This window comes from Neophocaena asiaeorientalis, unplaced genomic scaffold (genome assembly GCF_003031525.2).
Source record: "Neophocaena asiaeorientalis asiaeorientalis breed wild unplaced genomic scaffold, Neophocaena_asiaeorientalis_V1.1 scaffold543, whole genome shotgun sequence".
NCBI classification, from domain to species: domain Eukaryota; kingdom Metazoa; phylum Chordata; class Mammalia; order Artiodactyla; family Phocoenidae; genus Neophocaena; species Neophocaena asiaeorientalis.
In genome coordinates, this window is record NW_020173671.1 from 532955 (window position 1) to 556832 (window position 23878).

Consider the following 23878-nt stretch of genomic DNA (forward strand, 5'->3'; position numbering starts at 1 on the left):
GCCTCCTCTATGCACTAGATGTCAGCTGTACCCCCTCCAGCCACGTCACACTCACAGCCTCAGACTTGAGCTGCTTGTGACCCCTCCGATTGCTGATTAACTGTGCTGCACGTCTCCCGAGGGAGACTGTGAGTTCCTCCTGGCCAAAACTCTATCCTAATACTACTCAGTAACCGCTATTGAGAGATTATTTTGTGCTGGATGTTAGCTCATTAAAGTCTCCCCCACACCTATGAGGTAGATATGAATATTATTTTCATTTTAAAAATGAGAAAACAGTTTAGAGGCTAAGTGAAAATCAAGGTCATAAAGCTAGAAAGTTTTGGTCTGGAAATTGAACCTGAGGTGGCCTGACCACCTCCTTAAATCTTAAGGGCTGGGCCTCTCTGGTCCTACTCAACATGGTCCCACCAACAGTGCCTGGGACCATGCTCTGCTCTGAGTAGGTGCTCAATTAATTCTATTGATTTGAGGAATGGAAAGAGAAGGGATAATTAAGAGCAAAGAGGTGGTGATGGGGAGCTAGAGAATGGAGTTGCTTAAAGAGAGAGCGGAGACGGGGTGGTGGGACAGGGAGAGGGGAGACTGGGGACAAGGAGAGGGGAGACTGGGGGCAGAGACATGGATGTGCATCAAAGGGACAGAGGCTGAAGGAAGAGTGAGCAGGAGTGCGGAGAGAGCAGTGGCCTCACGCAGGGATGGCGTTGAAGAGCAGCGAGGTTGTCTTGGTGGCCGAGTAGCAAATATTGGGTTCCATGGACAGCAAGGACGGGATGTCGGTTTTCATGGGAAAGCCAGGCCGGTACCTATTCCCATTGCTGGGGAGTGGAGGGAGCAGAAGGACAGAAACCAGTCAGAGGGACCTGCAGCCCACTCCCCTTAATTCCTCTCCTCTCTCCTCCCCCAGAATCCCCAGGCCTCCCCTCACTCCAGGCTCCTCCCCTGCCCTCTCCCCTCCTCTCTGCCAGACTCCAGGGGCCATCCCCACCCATTCTTCTCCAGACACTTGAATTAAACTGCGTTTGTCACCGATCCTGCTTTCCAGGCCGCCCACCCAGTCCTCACAACAGACCCTTCACGCCCCTCCAGCTTCTTCCCCAAATCTCAGTTCACCCTCACCTGTCTCCCTGGTCTGCACAAGGCACCCTCTTGATCAAAGCAAATTTCTTATCTGACTCCACCTCCTCAAAGCTGCTGACGTTGCCAGGGGAAGCCAGGGGCGGGCGTAGACTTTCCAGCTTCCAGGGGAAAGAGGTCAGAGGTGGCAAGTGAAGCTTAGGGTAAACAGGAACCTTAGCTTTCAAAGACATGACTTTAAAACTCCCAGAAACCACCCATTTTCTGGGTAGATGACAAAGAATTAAAGTTTTTTTTTTTTTCCTGAAGGCACTAAGCTTCAGATCAGGCTAGCATTTGAGGATGACATGAATGTCCACACTGGTTTAGAGTTGGGTTTGTGTTGAGATCAAGATCATGGCTGGTTTGGGGGTGAGGCTGAGGATGGGCTGAAGTTGGTCAATCCTAGGGTCATGTCTGGTATCTGGGTCACATCAGTACAGCTGGGGTTGAGTGTGGGTTCATCGATGTTGTTGGGACAATTGTCGGTACTGGCATTTTGGGTCTGGGCTCAGGGTCAATATTAGATTAAGGTTAGGTTTAAATGAGGGTCGTGATCAGAGCTGGGCCCCCAAAGTTGGAATTGAGTTTAGAGTTAGTACCAGTCTGATTAAGGATGAGGTCAGATTAAGATAGCAAAGAAGTCAAATTAGGCCACCCTCACCGGTAGCATTCCTGTCAGGCCTGGAGTTCCCATTTCCTGTGATCCAGAAGGAGGGGAAGGGAGTCCTGACAAATAGTTCTTGCCGTGAGGAATGAAAGTTACTCATTGGTAAGTCTCTTGTCAAATGACACCTCCTCCAGCATGCCTGTTCTGAACCCCCCAACCCTTGAACCCAATCCCTCAGTGACACGGATGTCCCACATTCTTTGTGCATTCGTCAGTAGAAGGGATTCAGGACAACCTCACCCCCAGATTAGAACAATCTTCCTAGTTGTTTGTATGTTTGGCTCCTTGGGGGCAGAAGGCACGTCGTATTCATTTTGTGTATTCCCAGCATCCAGCATGGTGCCTGGCACCGTGCATATAATATGCACTTGACAAAGGACTGATGAACGAGTATATTTTGTGAAGTGATGGGTGGATGTGCTGTGATGACAGATGGGGGTTCAGAGCGAAGTCTATGAGTAACTCACAGTACTAGCAAGGGTGACGTTCACTTGCTTCACCTTGACCTAGAACATCATCTCTCATGCCTAAGACTCATCTCCATGCTCGGACTCGCCTTAGTCTTACCTCTGCAGATGAGAGAGCTGCTCAGGAGATATGGGGGTCCAGGGGCTGAAGGACCTTCAGCCCAGCAACCTTGAAACGTCCCCCAAATTCAAGAAAGAATCTGAACAGCCCCTCACAGGGACTTCATCCATACCAGAAAAGCCAGTGGTAGTGGCCAGGGCCTCTCCAGCTAAATTCTCTAAACATTCAGGGCTTCTCCCCCTGTTGAAATTCAGTAACTCAGCTTGCAGGTTAATTCCTCTCAGAGGAATTGGCTCTGGGGAAGGGCAGAGGGTGTCAGTGGTGAGCACACATTATCTATGTGTTTGTGTGTGTTTCTGAGTGGTGTGAGTGTGTGCAAGTGTGTGTGTGCCTAGTCTCTGTGTGTCTGGGGGGGTGGGTAAATACTGCCCAGAAAGCCCCTGCATTTCAGGGTGTTAGAGGCTTATATTTTCAGAAAGCACCTACTTGGGAGCCCTGAGTTCCAGTTACCCTAATTCCAGCCCTATTCCCTACACTCTGGGCTCTTGTGAGAGCTCTCCCTGATCCCAGCAGATGTCTTCTGCAGCCCAGGCCAGCCCCTGCCTCTGGCCCACCTGTTCCTTGTCGAAGCTCTATGGTGCAGTAGCCCTCAATCCACTGATAGCAGGGAAAGTGGCAAAGAGTACCACCAGGGGTAGTGATGCAGATACGGCTGCAGTACCAGGAGTCCTTGGGGAAGAAAGCGTAGCGCTCCTTGGGGAGCCGCAGCAGCAAGAGCTCACCCAGCTCCTCTGAGCAGCGTACCTTGTACTTCTGCACCTGGGGGGCAGGAGAGCAAGCAGTTGAGAGGCAAGGAACTGCCAACGTCATCCTTGCACCTTGAAAAGTGCGACTACACCGACACCTAGTCTGACATATAAACCCGAGCTGACCGTAACCCATGTGGTGCCTTTGCATGAATTAGAAAAAGGCATCCTTCATCCAGGCAGTAGCAGCCACGGCGCTGCAGGAGTCCTGTGTGAGCAGAGTGGATTCTGGATCTCCCTAGCCTCCCTGGAGCCCTCACCTTATGTAGGCCAGCAGCAAACAATCCTGGGGCCTGGCAGAGGCAGGTGGACCCCTTCCAGAGAAGAGGAAACCCAGGCTCAAAGAGGGCAAGCGCCTTCCCCAAAGCCCACCTTCAGTTACTGGAGGAGGAGCTAGGAAGCCAGTGGAATTCTCCGGAGCCCCTGCCCAGGGCTCCTTCTCCACAGCCCTGCCTGGATAGGGTTTATCATCCCCAGAAAAGACAGGACCAGAATAGGGGTAGTGACGAGGTCAGGACCGGCATCCTGAGTTCTGCAGGATTTGATGAGCTCTGGAGGAAAGACCCTCTCCTCCTTCAGGGTCCCCTGTCCGCTCTGCCCCTCGGGGTGGCTCCTCCCTCTCTCCAGGGGCGAAGCCCCTGCCCACGCGATCCAGCCGCCGCTTGGGGCTCTCACCACATGTGCCCACCAGTGTGACAAAAATGTTGTCCAGTGTGCCGGCCATCAGGTAGGGAGCAGTGCCCACACACACGCGGTACACGGCCATGATGGGAAGGAAGGAAGGATGCCCCCGGCAGCCGGCCTGGAGGAGGTGAGCCGCAGGCCAGGCAGGGCTGGGCTGCTGAGCCGCTGTGTCAGAGCCTGGGGGTCAGGATAGGCCTTTGAGGAAAAGTCCAGCTGTCTCTGGGATGCTCTAGGGCTCACTCGCTGGCTCGCTGGCTCCAGAAGTTCTCTGTTGTTGCTAGCTGAGGGCTCCCTCTTCCCGCCCACAGCCTTTCGCCCTAATAGTTGTTTGTTTGCATCTGGCACAGCCGGTCCCTCTGACTGGCAGGACCGGGTTCACCCAGATGATTGTCAGGAGCCCGGGTCCCACTGGGAAGGGAGGGACCAGATGCCGAGAGGGAGACAGGGATTAGGTGACGCCTGTATGACTGGGACACTGATCTGCTCCTGGTCAGGGGCCGACTGATGCCCTGGGGCCCTTGTCCGCCCACTCCCCAACTTCCCCCAAGACTGTTTCATCCTCTCTCTCAGCCAGAACTGGCCACAGGGCACCCGCATTCCTACTTGTGAATCATCCATGTGAATCACTATACACAAGTGAGCCGTAAATCACACGTGACTACAGCCACATGCGAATCGGACACGCATCTCTGCACACTGCATAGGGGTCAGAAACAGCCCTCCTGTCACCTCCTAAACTCGGCACCACCACCCCCAAGCCCGGCCCTCTTGTGTCCCCGGTCCTTGGCACGCCCGATCTCAGTCTCTCGCTTGGAATAGGGCCGGTCTGGGGACCGAAGTGGGCTCCGGGCGCACAGCATCTGAAGGCCCCATGTGGCCTTCTTTCCGCTCCGGGCCGCCCTTGGCCTTGGGGCGGTAGGCGGGAGAGCCCAGGTGCGTGGGGTGCCTGGGGTCTCGGTCATCCGGACTGGGGGGAAACCTCTCCTCGAGGGAAGCCCGCGGCCGGCAGCGCCCCTGTGCTGCCGATACCGACACCGCACCCACCTAGCCTCCGCGGCGCTCCAGCCCCCAGCGTCCTAACAGGTGCGGCCGCTGTACGGAGGGGGTCCGATAAAGCGCAATCATCCGCCATTAGCTTCACCGGCTTCCTCGAGGTGCGTTCTGTAGTCTCCTGCGCGCGTGCGTAGGGTACCGCTTAGCCTCAGCATTTTCGTAAATGCGAAACTCTTATAGGAAGTAGAAGAGGTTGAGTAGCAGAGCCCGGATAGCTCAGTCGGTAGAGCATCAGACTTTTAATCTGAGGGTCCAGGGTTCAAGTCCCTGTTCGGGCGTCTGCCCTTTTTCTCCACCGGTACATGACAGCCCTTTTTCTCCACCGGTACATGACAATCTTTAGAATACTTTTGAGTAGATAATCGTATACTTTCAAACATAACAGAGGAAAAGAGTAACGCAAATACTGCTGCCTGGTGTTAAGAGGAAATGGTATCAAGTGCGGTAGGGTATTTTTCAGAAGGCAGAACGAATGACAGTGGAGGGAGAGCGGAGATGTTTTAGAGCAGTGCATATGCGAGCCATACATGCGAATTTAAATTTTCTAGGAGCCACACATTAAAAAGAGTACAAAGAAATAGGTGAAATTTTTTTGAAATTAATTTTAATAACATTTTACTTAACTCATTATATTCTAAATCTTATTTTATCATGTAATCAATATTTTTAAATTATTAATGAAATTTTAACCATTTTTTTGTACTGTCGTCTAATTACAGTGTGTATTTTATACTTACAGCACATTTAAATTCATATTTCAGGTGCTCGATAGTGGTATCCACCCTAATCCGACAACTCGTTTTTGTCTTCTATGAATGGCAAAGTATGTAAAGGCACAGAATAGGAAGTACAATAATATATATACTGTCAGAAGGTTTTGTTAGGGAATGGGTTCCATGGTGTAATGGTTAGCACTCTGGACTCTGAATCCAGCGATCCGAGTTCAAATCTCGGTGGAACCTTTCCTTTTTCGTTTTCACTCAATACCAATGTGTTCTATTATATTATTCATTAGCTTCATGTATGATATTCTCTTATGTTCTGAAAGGATCTGGAAAGAAAATTAAACTAGGATCTTACCTTCTGAGCTTTTCAGGCTAGGTAATTCGAGCCTGTAGCACACCGTAAGGAGAACATACAGTAAGTCACTTAAATATATAGCAAGTTGCACTTATTTTGATAGGAATGTTATTTGACATGTTAAAGTGGAGATCGATTATGAAGGTCCGAGGTTTCTTTGGCAGTTTCCATTACGTATTGGTTTGGGGGTGGGAGGCAGACCTAAGTTCTGTCTGGAATACACGTTGGTGAGACCGCTACCAGGAGTTCTCATAAAAGTAAGTAATTTACTTTATGAATTAAAGCGTGCTTAAGCCTCGAGAAAAACTCTGGCCTGGCAGCGGTGGGATTCGAACCCACGCCTCCGAAGAGACTGGAGCCTAAATCCAGCGCCTTAGACCGCTCGGCCACGCTACCTGCGTGGGGGAAATGTTTTCCCGTAGTCTTCCTAAGAGACTAGAAAGAAGGAGTGGAGCTACAAACAGTTCTGCTAAATTGGCTGGTCTTCTTTGGGAACTATCGAGATTCCTTCGGAGAGCGGAGCAGCAGATGGGAAAGCAGAGAGACCAGAAGAAACAGAGACACACAGAAAATTTCCAACAAAACAAGTTTATTCTTATGGGTGGGGCCACATCTGGGAGTGGGATGCGCCTGGACTGGAAGCATCCCCCAAGCGGGCAGCTAGAGCTCTGTACTCGCTCGCTCGCTCGCTCATATTCAGTTGCGCTGTCTCCCAGTTTCTTCCACCCCTATGCTCCCGCACTCCCACCTGGCTCACGTGCTTTGCGCACGCTACCTCTTCCAGGCAAGCCTCTGAGGTCCAAACCACGCGCTTCTGTCACACGCCCCGCCCAATTCCCTCACAACCCTCCCCCTCCCCCCGCCCCTTTCCCATTCTAGTACCCGTAAGCCGTCAGACGCCGCCGCCCGCCAGGTGGCTCTGTGGCGCAATGGATAGCGCATTGGACTTCTAGTGACGAAAGAGCGATTCAAAGGTTGTGGGTTCGAATCCCACCAGAGTCGATTTTATTTTATTTTATTTTTTTCCCTTTCCTCTTTATCCGGCTTTTTCTTAAAGGCTCCCATCCCTTCTCCCCCATCCTATCTCACTGTTTTCCATCTGGTTTCAGTGCCAGCCTCAGCCTACGGGCTAGGGAGGCCCTTGTGCACTGGGGGGCGCTGGTGCAGCGCGGGGCCAGGCGCTGGGGCGGCGGGGTCCAGCGGTGGGCGCGGCGCCTGGGGCCTCGGATCTACCGGTTCCGGCCGGGGCGGCTTGGGGCGCAGGTAACCTTGCAGCGCGGAGAAGAGCTGGGCTCGGGCGGCCGGGCTGGCGTCGTGCGCGAAGGCCGCCAGGCGAAGCAGGCACTCGCGGAAGCCGGACAAGTAGCAGCTGGCGAGCGCCTCGGCGTCCTGGGCTGGGGACCGGGGAACACCTGAAGCCGCGGCCGCGGGTACGGCCGGCGGGAGGACGGGAGGGCAGGGCAGGGGTCCCAGAAGGGTGGGGAGAGGGAAGGGGCGCAGAGATACCGAGGCCGGACAGGCGCACAGACAGAGACAGGAAGCCAGATGGACCGACAGAGGGAGAAAATGAGGGAGACACAGAGACAGACACGCGCGGGTGTTATTAACCTCGCCTCGGAGCGGAGCATGCCACACCCCAAGCCCACCGTCCACCACAGGGTCCGCCCCATCTACCCCGGCCCGGGCCCCAGTGAATTCTCCCCTCCCTCCCTCCGCTGCCCCACCCCCGCGCTGTACCCGGGGGCTCCACCCGGCTTCGCTCCCTCAAGTAGCCCACGGCGAACTCCAGTATCTCTGCTTTCTCCAGCTTCGGGTTCCGGAGGTTCTACAGATGGGAGGGGAGGGCGCAGAGACAGAAAGGGGTGGGGAGAGAGGGGGAAAGTGGCAGGGGGTAGAAGGGAGGGGGAATGCGGGAGCTGGGGGTGCCCCTGGATCGCGTTTGTGCGCGGACCACAGAGCGCGCTACCGAATGTGGAGTGGAGATGACCAAGAATGGTCCTGGCCCACCCTGAGACTGTCCAACCCGAGGAGATGAAACCAACCCACAGTGTGAGGAGCGGATGTGAACAGAAAACCCGGGGAATGAAATTAACCACCCTGCTGGCTATCTCGGGGAGTGTGGGGGAGGAGGAGGGAGAATTTACAGACCCAAAGGTTGAAACTGACCCCCGGGAATGAAATTTACAGAGCCGGATGTGAACCTTACAGACCCGAGGGGTGGCGATGAAGATCGCGTTCTGAGAGCGAGAGGGGGTCTGGGATGGGATTCGAAGGGTAAGGATGCCTTGGGGCCAGGGTCGCCAAAGCAGCATATGTCCCCACCCAAGTGGGAAGCCCTGAGACAGGAGGACGGAATGCTTGGGAGTCCGATGATGGCGGAAGAACTGACCTGGTCTCGGGTCCGCTCCAGCAGCAGCAGCCTCAGTTCTTCCAGGCTGCGGTTGATGCGGTCCCGGCGCCGCTTCTCCACAAGCGGCTTCAGCATCTGCGACCAGCAGGAAAGGGAGAGCGGGCCGACCCCACCGAGACTCAGCGCGGCCGCGCGGGCGTCGGAATGCCGCCGCTGGGATAGTCCGGCCTCCACCCCTTCCCCAAGACGCCAGAGAACCTAAGGCCGGACCCATTCGATCCCTCTCCGCTCCCCCTCCCAACGCCCCTAGGGTCAATTTCTGTAGCTCGCCTCCTCTCCCGGGTCTTCTGTATTCTCCTCTCTCATTCTTGTCCTCCCTCCTCCCCTCTCTGTGTCTCTCCTCCTCCTCTTTTCTCTCTACGTCTCCGTCTCGTGCAGTCTTTCTCTGTCTCAGTGGAGAACTTTGGGGGCCCTCTTTGCGCCCAGACACGTGGGCCGCAAGGCGCCGGGCGCCGGGCTGAGTTGGTGGCCCTGAGTGTAGAAAGGGAGATACCCAGCGCGACCGCGCCCCCTCTTCTCCCACTAAACCGTCTGTGCGGTCACCCTTCTCCGTTGGTCCTAAGATCTACCACCTGGGCTCGGGCCTCTGGAATCAATGCCCTCCAGACCTTCTCTTACAAGGCTGCATTGGCCCAGCTCCGGCTCACAGCCCGCGTGGAGCAAAGGCCTATCCTCTCCGCTTTTTGTTTCCACTCTCCTCCCTTAGCTCTGTGCTCCTCCTGCTTATTTTACTCGGACTCTGACCCCCGCCCAAGCCCGCCAGGCCGCAAGGTGTCAACTGCCATTACCCACGCCCCAGACCTCTGCTTCTGCCGCCCACCCAGTGCCAGCTCTGACGCTAACCCCTTCTCCATACTTCGCAGCTTCCTCCCCAGCTCCTGGCTCCTCGGGTCCCCCGCGCACCTCTCCCCCTTCCAGCCCTGCATCTCCAGCCTCTTCTCTGACTTTCGGTCTCAGGGACCCTGTCCCCTGACCAGCCCAGGGACCTCTGCTTCCTCCCCTCCCGCCTCTCACCTTGGGGCTGTCCCTATTCTCGGCTCGATCCCGGGTGACCATTGCTCCTCCGGACCCTTGTGTGGACCGAGTCCCCGCTCTCCCTGAGCCTTATATCCCGCAGGCTCCCGAGTAGGGGGTGGTAAAGACCCGGACCCGCCCCTTCGGCACCTGGCTCCTGCCCGACTCTACCCTGGGCACGAGGCTCCCGGAAAGGGGAGGAGCACAAGGGGGAGGGGTACGAGTGGAACTGGCCTGGGAGTGTGGGAAATGAGAGGCCAGTGCAGCACCGGCTGTTTAAGGACCATGAGGCTGTATAATGAGGCGGGACCCAGCTGAAGGGAGGAGGTAATTAGGAGAAGAGAGAGTTTGAGTAGTTTGGGGACAGAACTCAGGAGTGGAGTTCAGAGTTCCCCCCGTTCACTATTTCAGCTTTCTTGGGAGCTTACTGTACTCCCCACTAACCCTGAAATCGACAAGTTAGCACCCCTCAGCCCCTAGGCTGGATCCTATACATCTTTCCCCAAAATTCACCTCCTACTTGAGATAATGAGCCACCTGAGTGTGCTGGCTGGATTCGTTTATTCAACTGGGACTTTGCAGGTGGAAGAGAAGCTCTGTTCAATCTAAGTCAATCATATTCAGTTCCCCAATATCTGCGTGTTCATTGTGCCCACTGGGCACTGGTCTAGGCTGGGACCGTTCATACTGAGATATGGACTGGAGGCCCAGTTTATTCCTGCAAGTTTCAGTAGAAAACGCTGATGTGTTGTCAAGTAGCTATTTTAGAAGCACAGTGAATTAGGTGCTCTGGGAAAGGGTCATCGTGAGGGACGGCTGGACTGGGGTGGGGGAAGCCTCATGGAAGAGGAAGCAAGGCTTGAAGCACGGGTGGAGAGATCTTTCCACTTAGAAGTATTTGATTCAAAACGAATTATAGGAGATTCAGGGGTGCGGCTGCCAGGACACCTGATACAAGTGAGCTCGTGTTGCTTGCTCCTGGGGACCGCTCGTGATTATGGGGGGGGGGACAAGGAGAAGGCAGTTTTCTTAAAAAGATAAGGGAACAAAAAAGGGATCAACACCCACCTCAAACCAAGAGTATGCCACTCTGCAGAATGATGCGTGAGACTAGACTTCAAGACAAAGTGCCTGAGAAGAAAAAATCAGAGATTTAACGGGACAGCAAGAATGCCAGGGACAAGGACACAGAATGACACGGTGGCGTTGTTGCAGACCGAGTCGGAAGATAGCTGCGGAGCCAGAGACGGGGCTCCTCCGAGCCCTCCCAGCGCCCGTCCACAGCTTGGTTTTTTCACGGAGCCTGCCTTGCCAAAGTCCGAGCCAGGGGAACACAGACCTTGGGGAGGGCGCTCCCATTTGGAATCAGGGAACCCAGCACATCCCACCTCCCCCTACCTGAGCCAAATGGGAGCGCAGATGTGTGGCCCCAGAACCCCCCGCTGCCCCCCTCCTTGGGAACCTGGGCTGGGCTGAGTTTTTCTCACCCGCACGCGAGGCTCGGGGCCCCCGGCGGCAGTTCGCACCCGGGTGTGGGGCCGCCCCTGGCCATATGGGGCGACTTTATGGCCGGGTGACCGGATCCAGGCGGGAGGAAGGATGGCCTGGCGCTCCACCCATGTCAACTATTGGGACCGGTTCTCTGAGAAGACCCTGGCTATAAAGCCTTCCTGGCCATAAAGCCTCCCTGGCCGTAGTCGCCTTGACTCCTTACAAACTGAGTTGGATCTACCGAAGGTCTACCTTCACTTGCATTGGTGGTTCAGTGGTAGAATTCTCGCCTGCCACGCGGGAGGCCCGGGTTCGATTCCCGGCCAATGCATTGTCTGACTTTTCGTCCTTTCTCCAAAGATGTCTTTTCTGATGTATCTGAAAGGCATCTTTAAGATGTCTACCAAATATTAATATTAATACTTAGCTTTTTTACTCTGTAGCAGAGTTTGAGGCGCCGGATCCAGCCCCTGATTTCGAACGTCCTCACACTCCCATCCTCCCAGCCTGGGGGTCCGACTGTCCACACCCCTCCCTCCGCCCCCTGCCCGCACCTCCGCAGGCGTGACCCTGAGAAAGGACCCGGCGCTGGGATCCCTGCCCCGGGGGTCCTCTCAGCCCTCCGCGGGGGAGGGGCGAGGTCCTCCGCCCCTTGAGCTCTAAGGCCCAGTTGCTCTTCTTTCCTTTCCTCTTCCTCGCTCTCTGTTTCTGTTCTCTGGAGCCCGCCTTTTTTTCCTCTAAGTCCACGGTCACGGCCTTTTTGTCCCGCCTTCTATCGGCGTCTCTGTCTTTTTCACATTCTTTCCAGGTATCTTCACAACGGCTACGCTGGGTCTCTCTGGGTCTTCTGTGGTCTCTGTATCTCTGGCTCCGGGTCTCTCCGGCCTCTGCATCCCTTTCCGCGTCTGCGTCTCGATCTCTGGGATCGTGTCTCCAGGACTCTGTCCCCTGCCGGCCCTCTGTGCTCCCACGCTTCGGCCATCCCCTGGGAAGCTCGCTCACACCTCCAGGTTCCTGCCACTCTCCGCCCGCCCCTTCCCGGCCGCTTTGATCACGCACGCGTCGGGCCGGCGGGCGGCCGGGCTCCAGCCAGCTGCCGCGGCCACTTGTGAGCGGGGGCGGGGTGGCCCGGGCTCCCGGGCTCCCGGGCTCGGGCGCTGGGTTTCCGCCGTCTTCCCCCGCGCTCGCGCCCCTCCTCCGGGCACAGTCTCCGGCTGCTGCCCGGGCTGCCGCCCGGGCTGCCGCGCGCCCGCCTCTCTAGTTCGCTGAGTCTGGTCCCTCTCGGTCCCTCTCCCCGGGGCTCGCCCCGGGTCTGGGTCTCTGCCTCTGGATCCTGTCTCCTGTCTCTTCCAGCTCCATCTGGGCTTCATCTTCTTGCTTCATCTGGAATAGGCTTGGGGTCTTTCTTTTTCGTCTCTGGATTGTGTCAGTGACTGGGCATGCTGTCTTCTCAACTCGAAGGCGTGACAGTGGCCCCCAGAAGGAAACTCTACAACTGTCTGGGCATCTGTATGTCGGTGTGCACAGCCGCTGTACTCAGTCACGAAGCCGCTATTTATGGAGGGCCTCTTGTGCACCAAGTGTTGTTAGGCATTGAGGGTGCCTTGGATCTGGGCTCTCCTTACATTTACATTATGGTGGGGGCGGGGAGGAGACAGAAAGTAAGTAAGAAAGCAGAAAATAATCTAATATGGTCATGAGGGTGGGGCCGGGGACGACCGGTCGTGGCAATGACTTGAGAGTGAAGGGCTACTTTACTCTGGGTGATTACGTAATAGGGAAGAACCTTTGCGTTCTGTTACAACTTAATCACTAAAGGGATGTTGCCTATAATCTTAAATTACACATAATGGCCCGTCTCTGGGAACCCTGCCTCCCAGGTAATGAGCATTAAGATAAAATACCTTTATTAGCTCACAGGAAACATCCTGACCAGGCCCACCTGTGCAGGAAGGAAGACATTGACACATCCCTTCTGGAGGCTGACCAGAACCAAGAAATGTTTGACTTTACTCCCTCCCCTTTTGGTATAAAAGAAGCTGAATTCTAACTCAGGCAAGATAGTTCTTTGGAACAGAAGTCCACCATCTTCTTGGTCAGCTGGCTTTCCAAGTAAAGTAGCTATTCCTTGCCCCCAACAACTCATCTCTTGATTTATCGGCTTGTGGCAGTGAGCAGTAAGGGCTTCGACTTGGTGAGCAAGCCTCGCTGCTCGTGGCCAGCTGACCCTGGTTGAGGAATTCTCGGGTAAGGCCCTAGCAGCTGCCAGGACCACTCGTCCTGAGGATCTGCCCTTCAAAATTCCCCAAAGCAGCACCGACTGCCCCAGCACTTGGCAGGCGGAGCAAGGAATCCACGTTTGGGAGCTAATGGGCTCTATACTGTAGGGTAAGTCACTCCGGTGTGTACAGCGGGAAACTTTATTTCCTCTATATTTGGGGGGTTTTGTCTGGAATAAGCCAATTTGTTTTGTATTTGAGTGGGGGTACCTTGTTGGAGAGAGGAAAGAGTTGTTGAACTTTTACCTAATTTGTGAACCGGTTCGTTTGTTTCTTTGGATGCTAGCCTTTGTGTGTGCCATTTGTGTTTTGTTTGTCTTGCATTTCTGTATTTAAAAATGGGGAAATGTTTCGACTATCCCTAAAGAAAGTCCTCTGAGGCACGTTTTGATAAATGATCGGATTACAGCCAAGAACCCATGAGTGGGACAAATATATTTTATTGAAAGAATGTGTGGCCACAGTACCTGTTAGGATCTCCAGAAGGGGTTTAGGCACGGTTATCTTGGGACCTGTGCACCATGTACTGCTACCCTTGCTGTGTTAATTATGTCATTTGTGGTCTCCTGTGTCGTTGGTATATGTAAAATCCCAAGACCAAACTTGAGGATTTATTTAGGATTTTCTGTTGTCCCTTGGGTTTTTCATTTCATTTTGTTTGGTACTGTTTCTCCATTTACAACCAAATCAATTTTGCGATAGAGCTTTTACTGATGTCAAATGGAGGAAAGGAATAACAGGAAAAAAAAAAGTCTGTGGGACTTTCCCAGAGAGAAGAGAAGGGTTCCACTTGGTTCCTAAAATCACCAAAAGCCCCATCCCAGAATTCAGCCTGGTTGGTTGATGCCAAAGCAAAAAGGCATCCTTTTGATGGTTGGAAATGATCAATTGCATTTATGATTTTATGGTGGCTATTCTGTGAGAAAGCAGGGAAGAATAATGAAATCCTTTATGTGTAAGCATTTGTGCTATTACATCAGGGAAAATGAAAAAAGGAAGGGAATGAGAGCGAGAATATGTTGCTGCAAACCTTAACTCCTCCAGCCAAGCAAGCTGTCTTAGCTGCTCTGACCATTATGCCAATATATCCACTCCTTCCACCACCTTGCACGCCTATCCAGCCCCACTTCCTGACACTGGGGCTCAGGACTTCCCCTCGTCATAGGGATCCATTAGAAAATCCTGTGTTTGTTAGTTTCTGGGTCACAGGGACTTGGTCTGGTATTGTCACATAAGACCCAACTGGGCACCCAGTTTGGGCCAGAGGGTACTCCTGGGGCGAGGCGATTTCCCTTATGCCGTTATCTCTTAGGGGGCCTGAAAAGGGCCGGCTGGCGGGGCTTCTCAGACTTGTTTAATTGGAAAGATTTCAACCCCACTTTACAAGGAGGATCCTTTACACCTGAAGCCCACTTGGCAGCCCCCACAGCTGAACCCAGTTGGGACCCCAGCGAGGGAAGAAGGCCCTTATTAGAGCACTGCTTATTCGTGCACCTTGGCAGGGCTTTGAAAATGGGAACCAAAGCAAAAGGGTTTGAACAAAATTCAAGAAATTCAGCAAAACAAATGAAGAACTCTCGGAATTTTTAGAAAGGACTTATCAGGCCTACAAACATCATACTAGTGGAGACCCCGAGGCCCCTGAAAGTATGAGAATGGTAAATTTGACGTTTGGGGGGGGCGAAGTGCCTCCGATATCAGGAGAGAGCTGCAAAGATGAGATGGTGCTTGATTGAACCCTTCTCAACTGGTAGATGTCGTTCCCTGTTGAACACTTTAAAAGCAACAACAGAAGAAAGAAGATGCAAAAGGAAATGCCACTTTCTTTTGGTACAGTGGCGTTGGATCCCCAGAAGGCGAGTAACCTGAGAAGAAGTAAGCCCCCACTGGGGAAGGAACAGCGTGCTTACTGTCGGGTTGAAGAACATTGGAAAACAGATTGCCCTAGGTTAAAACAGAAGAAGAAACGATAAAAGAAGACAGCCTCTCGCATGGCAGAAAGAGAGGAACACACTGATGGATGAAGAGGCCCAGGGACTCCCTTGGACTTGAGGTACCCAATTCCAGTTTCCCCACAGGAGTCCCGGGTAGAATCGACAGTGGGAAATGAGCTGATTAACTTTCTGATAGACCTCACCCTGAAGTTTTTTCACCACAACAGCTTGACGTCAGTCCCATCAGAACAGGCTTTAAGCCTACAGATGGCGCTCATAGTTAGGTTACTTTGCGGCTTCACTTTCTATTGGAAAAAGTGTCCACTTCGTTGCTGGCGCCCCTCGGACAAATAGTACTGACCGGATAGTACTGTGCGGTGTTAATGAGAATGACAGTGTCGCAGTTACTCAGTCTCACGGGGGTAACCAGATTGGCTCCTAATTTGGTAGTGTGCGGAGTTCAGTCGATGTGGATGAAGACACATTACTGCACCAATGTACACAGATGACCTAAAGAAAGAGGAGGGAAGAGTCTAGCTCTTCTCTACCACAAAGGGCGTTTTGAATTGGCACCAATTTCTGGAAGGCCCCAAGGGTGTTGAAAATGCTCGGATTGGTTCAGCAATTGCAGCTCTTCCAGATGTCAGCGTGGATGGCTTTCATGACGTGATCATTGGCTCACTTTTGGAAAATCAGAACTCAGGAGCTGTGTACGTCTACCATGGTCGTGAGGGCAGTATTTGCATGAGGTATTCCCAGAAAATCTTGGGATCTGTTGGAGCCTTTAGGAGCCATCTTCAGTACTTTGGGAGATCCCTGGATGGCCATGGAGATTTAAATGGGGATTCCATCACCAATGTGTCCATTGGTGTCTTTGGACAGGTCGTTCCCCTCTGGTCACAGAGTATTGCTAATGCTTCCTTCACACCAGAAAAAAATCACTTTGCTCAGCAAGAATGCTGAGATAAACCTCAAACCCTCTACTTCTGTGCAAAGTTTACACCTACTAAGCAAAACAATCCAGTGGCCACTTTATATAACATCACAATTGATGCAGACCAATAAATAAACCTCTGTGGGTTTATTTAAAGAAAATAACCGACGGTGTTTGCAGAAGACCATGATAGTAAATCAAAGCACAGAGTTGCTCTGAGTACGTCATCCACCTAGAGCCCTATGATGTTGTCAGCTCTCTGGATCTGTGTGTGAACATCAATCTGGAAAAACGCTGGCACTAGCCCTGAAGCCTACTCGGAGACGGCTAAGAACTTCAGTATCCCTTTCTACCAACAGAAGAAAAAAAAAAAGAAAAGAAATCATACACTAAAAAGGAACATCATTAATATATGTCGAGAGACTAATTTAACTTGGGATAAGGCCTTGCCAGTTGCCCTGCTCACAGAAGCAGGCTTAAATTAAGCCCCTTTGAAATATTGTGTGATAGCCCATTCCAGGTGTCTGCCCAGCAGGAGAATCTATAAATGCTCTAAAAGACCTAGCATTTGACGATTATGTAAAAACGTTGGGCCTGTACTCATCTCTGTTCATGAGTTTGGGGGTCAGAGCTGGAGGGTAAAACATGGAGGAGCCATTGGAAGATAGATGGCTTTTAATGCCATGAGACTGGAGTGCCTAGGGAGAGAGTGTGGAGAGAGAAGAGAAGGAGCGTGGAGCACCCCAACGCTTCGAGGTCAGGTTGAGGAGGAAGACTTGTCAAAGGGATGTAGAGTTGGAGAAGTAGCAGAAAAGCCAAGTGACCTGGAGACCAAGAAAAGAGAGTGTGTGAAGGAGGGAGCCGTCACATCTAGCTAAGCTGCTGGGAGGTCAAGTAAGAAGGGAGCTAAGCAACCACCCGGTTTAGCTCCTAGAGATCACAGATGACCTGGGGGGAGAGTGACTCTGTGCGGTCCCACTTGAGTGGGTCGAGGTGAGAATGGGATGTGAAGGCGTGCAGACGGTGGCTATAGACACAACTCTGTCAAGCTTTGCTGTGAATGGGGAGGAACATTGTTGGCAGCCGGAGCAGAAGCAAGTGATGAGGGTTGCTAGAGTGTGTTTGATGCTGGTGGTGGGTGGGTGGGTAGACTTCGCTACCAGGTGGAGAAATGGGTCTCAGGTAGTAGGGAAGAGTCCTCACCCCCAGGGAGATGGGGAAGACAGGGGGTGTGGGTCACTTAGAGTGTGGGAAGGATGAGGCAGTTTCCCTCCAGTGGTTCCTGTTTTCCCAAAGAATGAATTAATCCTGTGATAAACCATAATGGAAAAGAATATGAAAAAGAATGTATATATATATATATGTGTGTGTGTGTGTGTGACTGAATCACTTAGAAATAGACATAGGAAGTAGCACAACACTGTAAGTCAACTATACTTCAATAAAAGAGAATTTTTAAAGAAAGAATGAATCAAGCTTATTGCCGGAGGAGAGAGAGCTACAGGTCCTTTGAGGAGAAAGAAGGTGTGAAATGTTCATTTTGGGGAGTAGGAAAACAAACCTTCTATGATAGAATAGGATTTCTAGGCAGGTTGAGAGTCCATCTGAGATGTGGAATCAAAAATGACAATTTCAGAGGTTGAATGCACCATGAAGCTGATGAAATGTGGACCCCTCACTCAGGCCCCTGGGAGGGTCCCAGCAACGTGCTCACATGGCCATATGCTTCTGTAAAACTTGCCAAAATAAGATACTTTAACTGCAAATGGTAAAGCCCACTGTCTGTTTTCACTCCAGCTTCCCCTTTGTCACCCTTTCCCCTCGCCCCCGGTGTTGGAGTCGCTGTGGGGATTCGAGGGTAGGTTAATGGTAATGCAGTTAATGTGGTTCCCAGTCACTTGCACACATAGCTAAGCTAGCCCAGCCATCCTGGCGTGGGAATGGCTTCCAGGGAAACTCCTGTCACCTGTGCCCACTCACTAGGCGTCGTGCAGTGAAGGTGCAAATCCCAAGGGCCCATGTGATATGAATGCATCCAGTGCTCTTGTCACTATAAGTACATGGGTGGTAGAGGAAAAATGAGATTTGAAATATACAGAGTCAGTAGCCAGTCTGTGGAGAGTATTACAGGGCTATGCAGGCAATTAACTGACACCAATAAGGTATTTTTCTGGACTTTGTAACCTTTGTGGCATTTGCCAGCCTTTTCAGTTTGTAGGTTGTGATCTCTTGTTTCACTGTAAATATTTTTTTTCATCTTTATTGGAGCATAATCGCTTTACACTGTAAACATTACTTTTTGTACCTAGTTTTATATTATTTTCTTAAAAAGCTCTCACCCCCCAAAACAATTATATACACTTCAGGCTCCCCAAACCTGAGACCAGTTGGCCTGGTGGGGGGATTTTCTGCAGCCATCGCTCCTGTGTAGATGTGGCTGTGAGGGCATCCTCCACACCCATTCCCAGGGTTTCTAAGGCTATGGGTTGGGGGCCTCTGTGGATGGCACGCCTCCGTGTCAGCGCAGGCCTGTGTACGTGTCCCTTGTGGTTGTCTGTGTACATGGTGTGTGTATGGGTGTCTGGGCCTCTGGCCTGTTCCTGGCCGCCCTCTCAATACGGGGCAGCGTAAGGGCTTGGGGGAGGGGAGCTCGTGTCCCACACGCGCTGGGGCCCTAGGGAGGCGGGAGGCGGAGAAGGAACTGAGACAGCACAGCTGGCCTAGTGTCGCTGCTTCGCCTCCCCCGCTGTGACGTCTCCCCAGGCCTGGGTTCCGAGGCTCAGCTCCTCCCTCTTTGTTCTTCAAAGAGAAGGCTGGCTTCCTGGGACCCCCTGGGTCCTGGGAGGGGGGAGTTCCTGGAGAGTTGGGACCTGGGGGTTGGGGGTGGGGAAGTAGGAGGCCCAGGCCCCTGGGCCAAGGGAAGAATCAGGATAGAAGACTTCTATAGAGCCCCAAACAAAACGGACAATAATCCCTGCCTTACGGCACATACGTCCTTGTGGGGGAAACAGTCAAATGCACATCGTACAGAATCGATCATTTGTCAGTTGGTGATAAGTGCTATGGAGAAAAGTGAAGCAAGGAAGAGTGGAGAGTGGGAATTGTGACTTTAGACAGTAAGATTAGGGAAGGACTCACTGAGAAGGACTCATTAGAGAAGGACTCACTGAGAATTTACAGAGGTGAGGGCACAAACAGGGCCACCTGGGGTAAAAGCACTCCAGACAGAGGGACAGGCTGGCTAGTAGGACAACCTGCCAGGCTTGTCAAGGGAACAGAGAGCAGCAGGGGGCGGAGTGGGGTTGTCTGGAGTGGACGTAGCAGGTGAGATCAGAGCGACAAAGCAGTAGGCTGATTATGTAGAACCTTCTAGGCCATCGCAAGGACTCTGTCACCTCTGAGTGTAATGTGAAGCCATTGGAGGACTTTATTCCCCCTAGCTTTTTTGTTTTGTTTGTTTTTGGAACTTTTAATTTTTATATAATTTTAAATTTTCAGAAAAGTTACAAGAAAGTACGAGGATTATACATCAACTATTCTTCAATTAAAAAAAAAGGAAGAAAGTACAAGGAACTCCTGTGTACTCTTTTCTCTGTTAATTGTTGGCGTTTGCTCCGTTTGCTTTATCATTTCTCTCCAAATATAATATAGATATAAAATATTTGTTTTCTGAATCATTTGGGGGTAAATTGAAAACGTCAGGCCCTTTTGCCCAAGTTACTCAGTGTGTTTTCTGAGAATGAGGACATTTGTAGTAATAATAGTACATAGTAGTACAACTATCAACATCAGAATATTAAAATTAATATAATACTATTATTTAATGCCAGTCCATACTTAAATTTCCTCAAGTGTTTCAATTATGTCCTTTATAGCCCTTTTTTCCCAATCCAGGATTCCATCCAGGATCCCACACTGCATTTAGTTGTTCTGTCTGTTCAGTTTCATTTAATCTGGAAGATTCTTGATCTTCAATTTTTTTATATATATCCTGGAATTTTAAAAAAAATTTTGGAAGTATAGTTGATTTACAATGTTGTGTTAACGTCTGCTGTACAGCAAAGTGACTCACTTATGCGTATTCTTTTTCATATTCTTTTCCATTATGGTTTATCACAGGATACTGAATATGGTTCCCTGTGCTATACAGTAGGACCTTGTTGTTTAGCATCCTATATATAATAGTTTGCATCTACTAATCCCAAACTCCCAATCCTTCCCTCCCCACCTCTCCTCCCCCTTGGCAACCACAAATCTGTTCTCTATGTCTGTGAGTCTGTTTCTGTTTCATAGATATGTTCATTTGTGTTGTATTTTAGGGTCCACATATAAGTAATGTCATATGGTATTTGTCTTTCTCTTTCTGACTTACTTCACTTAGTATGATAATCTCTAGGTCCATCTATGTTGCTGCAAATGGCATTATTTCATTGTTTCTGATGGCTGAGTAATATTCCATTGTGTATACACACATCTTCTTTATCCATTCATCTGTCGATGGACATTTAGATTGTTTCCATGTCTTGGCTATTGTAAATAGTGCTGCTGTGAACATAGGGATGCATGCCTATGGAGTGGGATATACTCCTGGTATATGCCCAGGAGTGGGATTGCTAGATCATATGGCAACTCTATTTTTAGTTTCTTGAGGAACCTCCATACTGTTTTCCATAGTGGCTGCACCAATTTACACTCCCACCAACAGTGTAAGAGGGTTCCCTTTTCTCCACACCCTCTCCAGCATTTATTGTTTCCAGACTTTTTAATGATGGGCATTCTGACCGGTGTGAGGTGGTACCTCATTGTAGTTTTGACTTGCATTTCTCTAGTAATTAGCGATGACGAGCATTTTTTCATGTGCCTGTTGGCCATCTGTATGTCTATTTAGGTCTTCTGCCCATTTTTCGATTGGTTTTGTTGTTGTTGTTGTTGAATTGTATGAGTTGTTTGTGTATTTTGGAACTTAAGCCCTTGTCAGTCACATCATTTGCAAATATTTTCTCCCAGTCCGCAGGTTGTCTTTTTGTTTATGGCTTCCTTTGCTGTGCAAAAGCTTGTAAGTTTGACTAGGTCCCATTTATTTATTTATTTGCGGTACGCGAGCCTCTCACTGTTGTGGCCTCTCCCGTTGCGGAGCACAGGCTCCGGACGCGCAGCCTCAGCGGCTACGGCTCACGGGCCCAGCCGCTCCGCGGCATGTGGGATCCTCCCGGACCGGGGTACGAACCCGTGTACCCTGCATCGGCAGGCGGACTGTCAACCACTGCGCCACCAGGGAAGCCCCCCATTTATTTATTTTTGCTTTTATTTCTATTGCCTGGGAGACTGACCTAAGAAAACATTGGTATGATTTATGTCAGAGAATGTTTTGCCTGCGTTCTCTTCTAGTTTTATGGTGTCTTGTCTTTAAGCCATTTTGAGTTTATTTTTGTGTATGGTGTGAGGGTGGGTCTTCATAGTTTTGAAGAGTACAGGATGGTTTCCTTGTAGAATGTCCTTCACTTTGGTTCATCAGATGTTTCTCCACGGTTAGATTCAAGTTATTCAGGTTGTGCATTTTTGGCAGGAACATCACCCCAGAAGTGGTGTGGTGTCCTTCTCAGTGCATCACATCAGAAGACACATGTCAGTTTGTCCCAATTTTGAGGTATTGACTTTGATCTTGAGGTTGAAATGGTGTTTGCCAGTTTTTTCCAGGTTATCATTTCCCCTTGATAGTAATTAATATACAATTTGTGGGAAGATACTTTGAGATTCTTTACTACTTGTACCTCACTAAAAGTTCACCCACTAGTTTAGTATCCATTGATGATTTCTAACTCCAGCCCTCCTTCTATATTTATTAGTTGGCAGTTTACTGTAACAAGAGTGTTCTCTTTTCCTCCCATTTACTTATTTTATTTTATTTTATTTTTGCGGTACACGGGCCTCTCACTGTTGTGGCCTCTCCCGTTGCGGAGCACAGGCTCTGGACGCGCAGGCTCGGTGGCCATGGCTCACGGGCCTAGCTGCTCCGCGGCACGTGGGATCTTCCCAGACCAGGGCATGAACCCGTGTCCCCTGCATCGGCAGGCGGACTCTCAACCACTGCGCCACCAGGGAAGCCCCCATTTATTTATTTATACTGATATGAACTTTGGATTCTTACTTGACTCAGTGCATTATTTATTTTAATGCTCAGATTGTCCAAGATTTAGCCAGTGGAAGCCCCTTTAGCCACAGCCCCTAGCTGCTGTGTCTTTTTGATATACACCCAATATTTTTGAGCACTTCTTTACTTTCTGGTGAAACAAAATGTTCTAAGATCATTTTGTAATTCCCCAGCTGCAGCCCTAGAGACACCCTTTTCTCCAAGGAGTGCTGGTTCGTTTTAGTAGAAAAATGGTATTTAGTAACCAAGATCTGAGCACTTGGTGTGTTTATCACTACTTGTGTGTCATTCCTTTTAGGCTCCCTCAGCAGACAGAGCTAGGAAATATAGGTGAATGTATACATTGTGTATGTGCATACATTTCCTTATATTACATTTCCTTCCTTAACTATACACATTAAAACCATGAATTCATATTTATACCCTACTGAGAGATTTTAAAGAGAGGAACGACAGAATCTGATTTATGTTTTAAAAGGATCACTTTGCCCAGTGTGTTCAGAGTAGACTGTAAGGGAACAAGGAACAAGAGTGGAAGCAAGGAAATAATTTAGGGGCTATTGCAATAATCTGGGTGAGAGATGAGGGTGGCATGGACCAGGGTGTAGTATTGAAGTGTAGTAACAAAGAGTCAAATTTTTTACCTATTTTAAATAAGAAATTGTTGACTGATTTGATGTGGACTGTGTGTGTGTGAGAGAACGGGAGATGAATCAGAGATGATTCTAAGGTTTCTGGTCTGGCTAACTGAAGAAATGGAATTTCCATTTACTGAGATGGAAAGACTACAGGTGAAGCAGTTTTGGGGGAGATGACCAGAAATTTGGTTGGGACCTTTTAAGTTTGTGATTCCTTATTAGATATCCAAGTAGAAACAATAAGTGGGCAATAGGATATATGCATCTGTAATGCAGGGAAGAGTTCTGGAGCTAGAAATGAAAATTGGGGATGCGTTACTGTAATATAGGTTCATATTTTAAACCATGAGCCTGGAGATCATCAAGGAACGAACATAGAGAAGAGAAGAGGCTAGAAAATGGAGCCTTGGAAGCACCTCAACATTTAGAGATCCAGGAGATGACGAACTAGCAAAGGAGTCTGTGAATGAATTGTTAACGAAGTGGAAGGAATATAAGAAGAGTGTGGTGTCCTAGAAGGCAAGTGAAGAAAGTGTTTCTAAGCAGGGAGAGTAAGCATCTGTGTCAACTGCTGCTCAGTAGTGATCAATGGATTTAGCAACGTGAAGGTCATTTTGTACGTTAACAAAAGCAGTTTTGATGAATGGGGGTTGGGGGCACCTGATTAGAGAGGGTTCAAAGGAAAATGGAAAGATGGTATTGGGAACAGTGGGCATAAGAGAAGTTGTTTTGCTGTAGAGGGGAACAGAGGAACGTAGTGGTAGCTGGAGGGGAGTTGTGGGGTTAAGATGGCGTTTGTTGTCTTGCATGTTCTAAATTGAGATAAACTTCATTATGTTTGTAGCCCGGTGGGAATAATCCAGTTGGAAAAGGGGGAAATTGATGGTAAAGAAAGAAAGCAGAGCAATGTCCTTGAGTGGGCCAGAGGGAATGGGAGATCTAGTCGGTGTGGGGGTTGGCCTTAGTTAGGTGGAAGGGTTCGTCTACAGTTAGGAGGGAGGGGAATAACATGTGGTCACAGACTCCGGTAGGTAGGCAGGTGCGATTGCCGACGTCAGTAGGAAAATTTCTTAGGAATGCCTTTTTTAAA

General features: G+C 50.4%; 2 protein-coding genes and 5 non-coding genes across 7 annotated transcripts in view; 4 read left to right on the forward strand and 3 right to left on the reverse strand.

The window, feature by feature from the left end:
- Positions 1-4766, reverse strand: part of ALOXE3 (arachidonate epidermal lipoxygenase 3) — a 20950-nt gene extending 16184 nt beyond the window's left edge. The window contains 10 exon segments of the mRNA XM_024748411.1: positions 693-818; positions 1120-1204; positions 1207-1238; positions 1781-1858; positions 2925-3137; positions 3744-3914; positions 3916-4051; positions 4087-4168; positions 4170-4212; positions 4534-4766. Coding sequence (XP_024604179.1) covers positions 693-818; positions 1120-1204; positions 1207-1238; positions 1781-1858; positions 2925-3137; positions 3744-3914; positions 3916-4051; positions 4087-4168; positions 4170-4212; positions 4534-4766 — 1199 coding nt within the window.
- Positions 4767-5062: 296 nt separating this feature from the next.
- On the forward strand, positions 5063-5135 carry TRNAK-UUU (transfer RNA lysine (anticodon UUU)). Its single transcript has one exon. It is a non-coding gene; the product is annotated as a tRNA-Lys (tRNA).
- Positions 5136-5747: 612 nt separating this feature from the next.
- On the forward strand, positions 5748-5819 carry TRNAQ-CUG (transfer RNA glutamine (anticodon CUG)). Its single transcript has one exon. It is a non-coding gene; the product is annotated as a tRNA-Gln (tRNA).
- Positions 5820-6251: 432 nt separating this feature from the next.
- On the reverse strand, positions 6252-6333 carry TRNAL-UAG (transfer RNA leucine (anticodon UAG)). Its single transcript has one exon. It is a non-coding gene; the product is annotated as a tRNA-Leu (tRNA).
- A 519-nt stretch (positions 6334-6852) lies between these two features.
- Positions 6853-6939, forward strand: TRNAR-UCU (transfer RNA arginine (anticodon UCU)). Its single transcript is given in 2 exon segments — positions 6853-6889; positions 6904-6939. It is a non-coding gene; the product is annotated as a tRNA-Arg (tRNA).
- A 120-nt stretch (positions 6940-7059) lies between these two features.
- HES7 (hes family bHLH transcription factor 7) lies at positions 7060-9403 on the reverse strand. The gene is made up of 4 exons (XM_024748475.1): positions 9362-9403; positions 8327-8422; positions 7675-7762; positions 7060-7349 (listed from the first exon to the last, which is right to left on the reverse strand). Exons 1-4 carry the CDS (start codon positions 9401-9403, stop codon positions 7060-7062), a joined length of 516 nt encoding a protein of 171 aa, XP_024604243.1.
- Positions 9404-11112: 1709 nt separating this feature from the next.
- Positions 11113-11183, forward strand: TRNAG-GCC (transfer RNA glycine (anticodon GCC)). Its single transcript has one exon. It is a non-coding gene; the product is annotated as a tRNA-Gly (tRNA).
- Positions 11184-23878: the final 12695 nt, after the last annotated feature.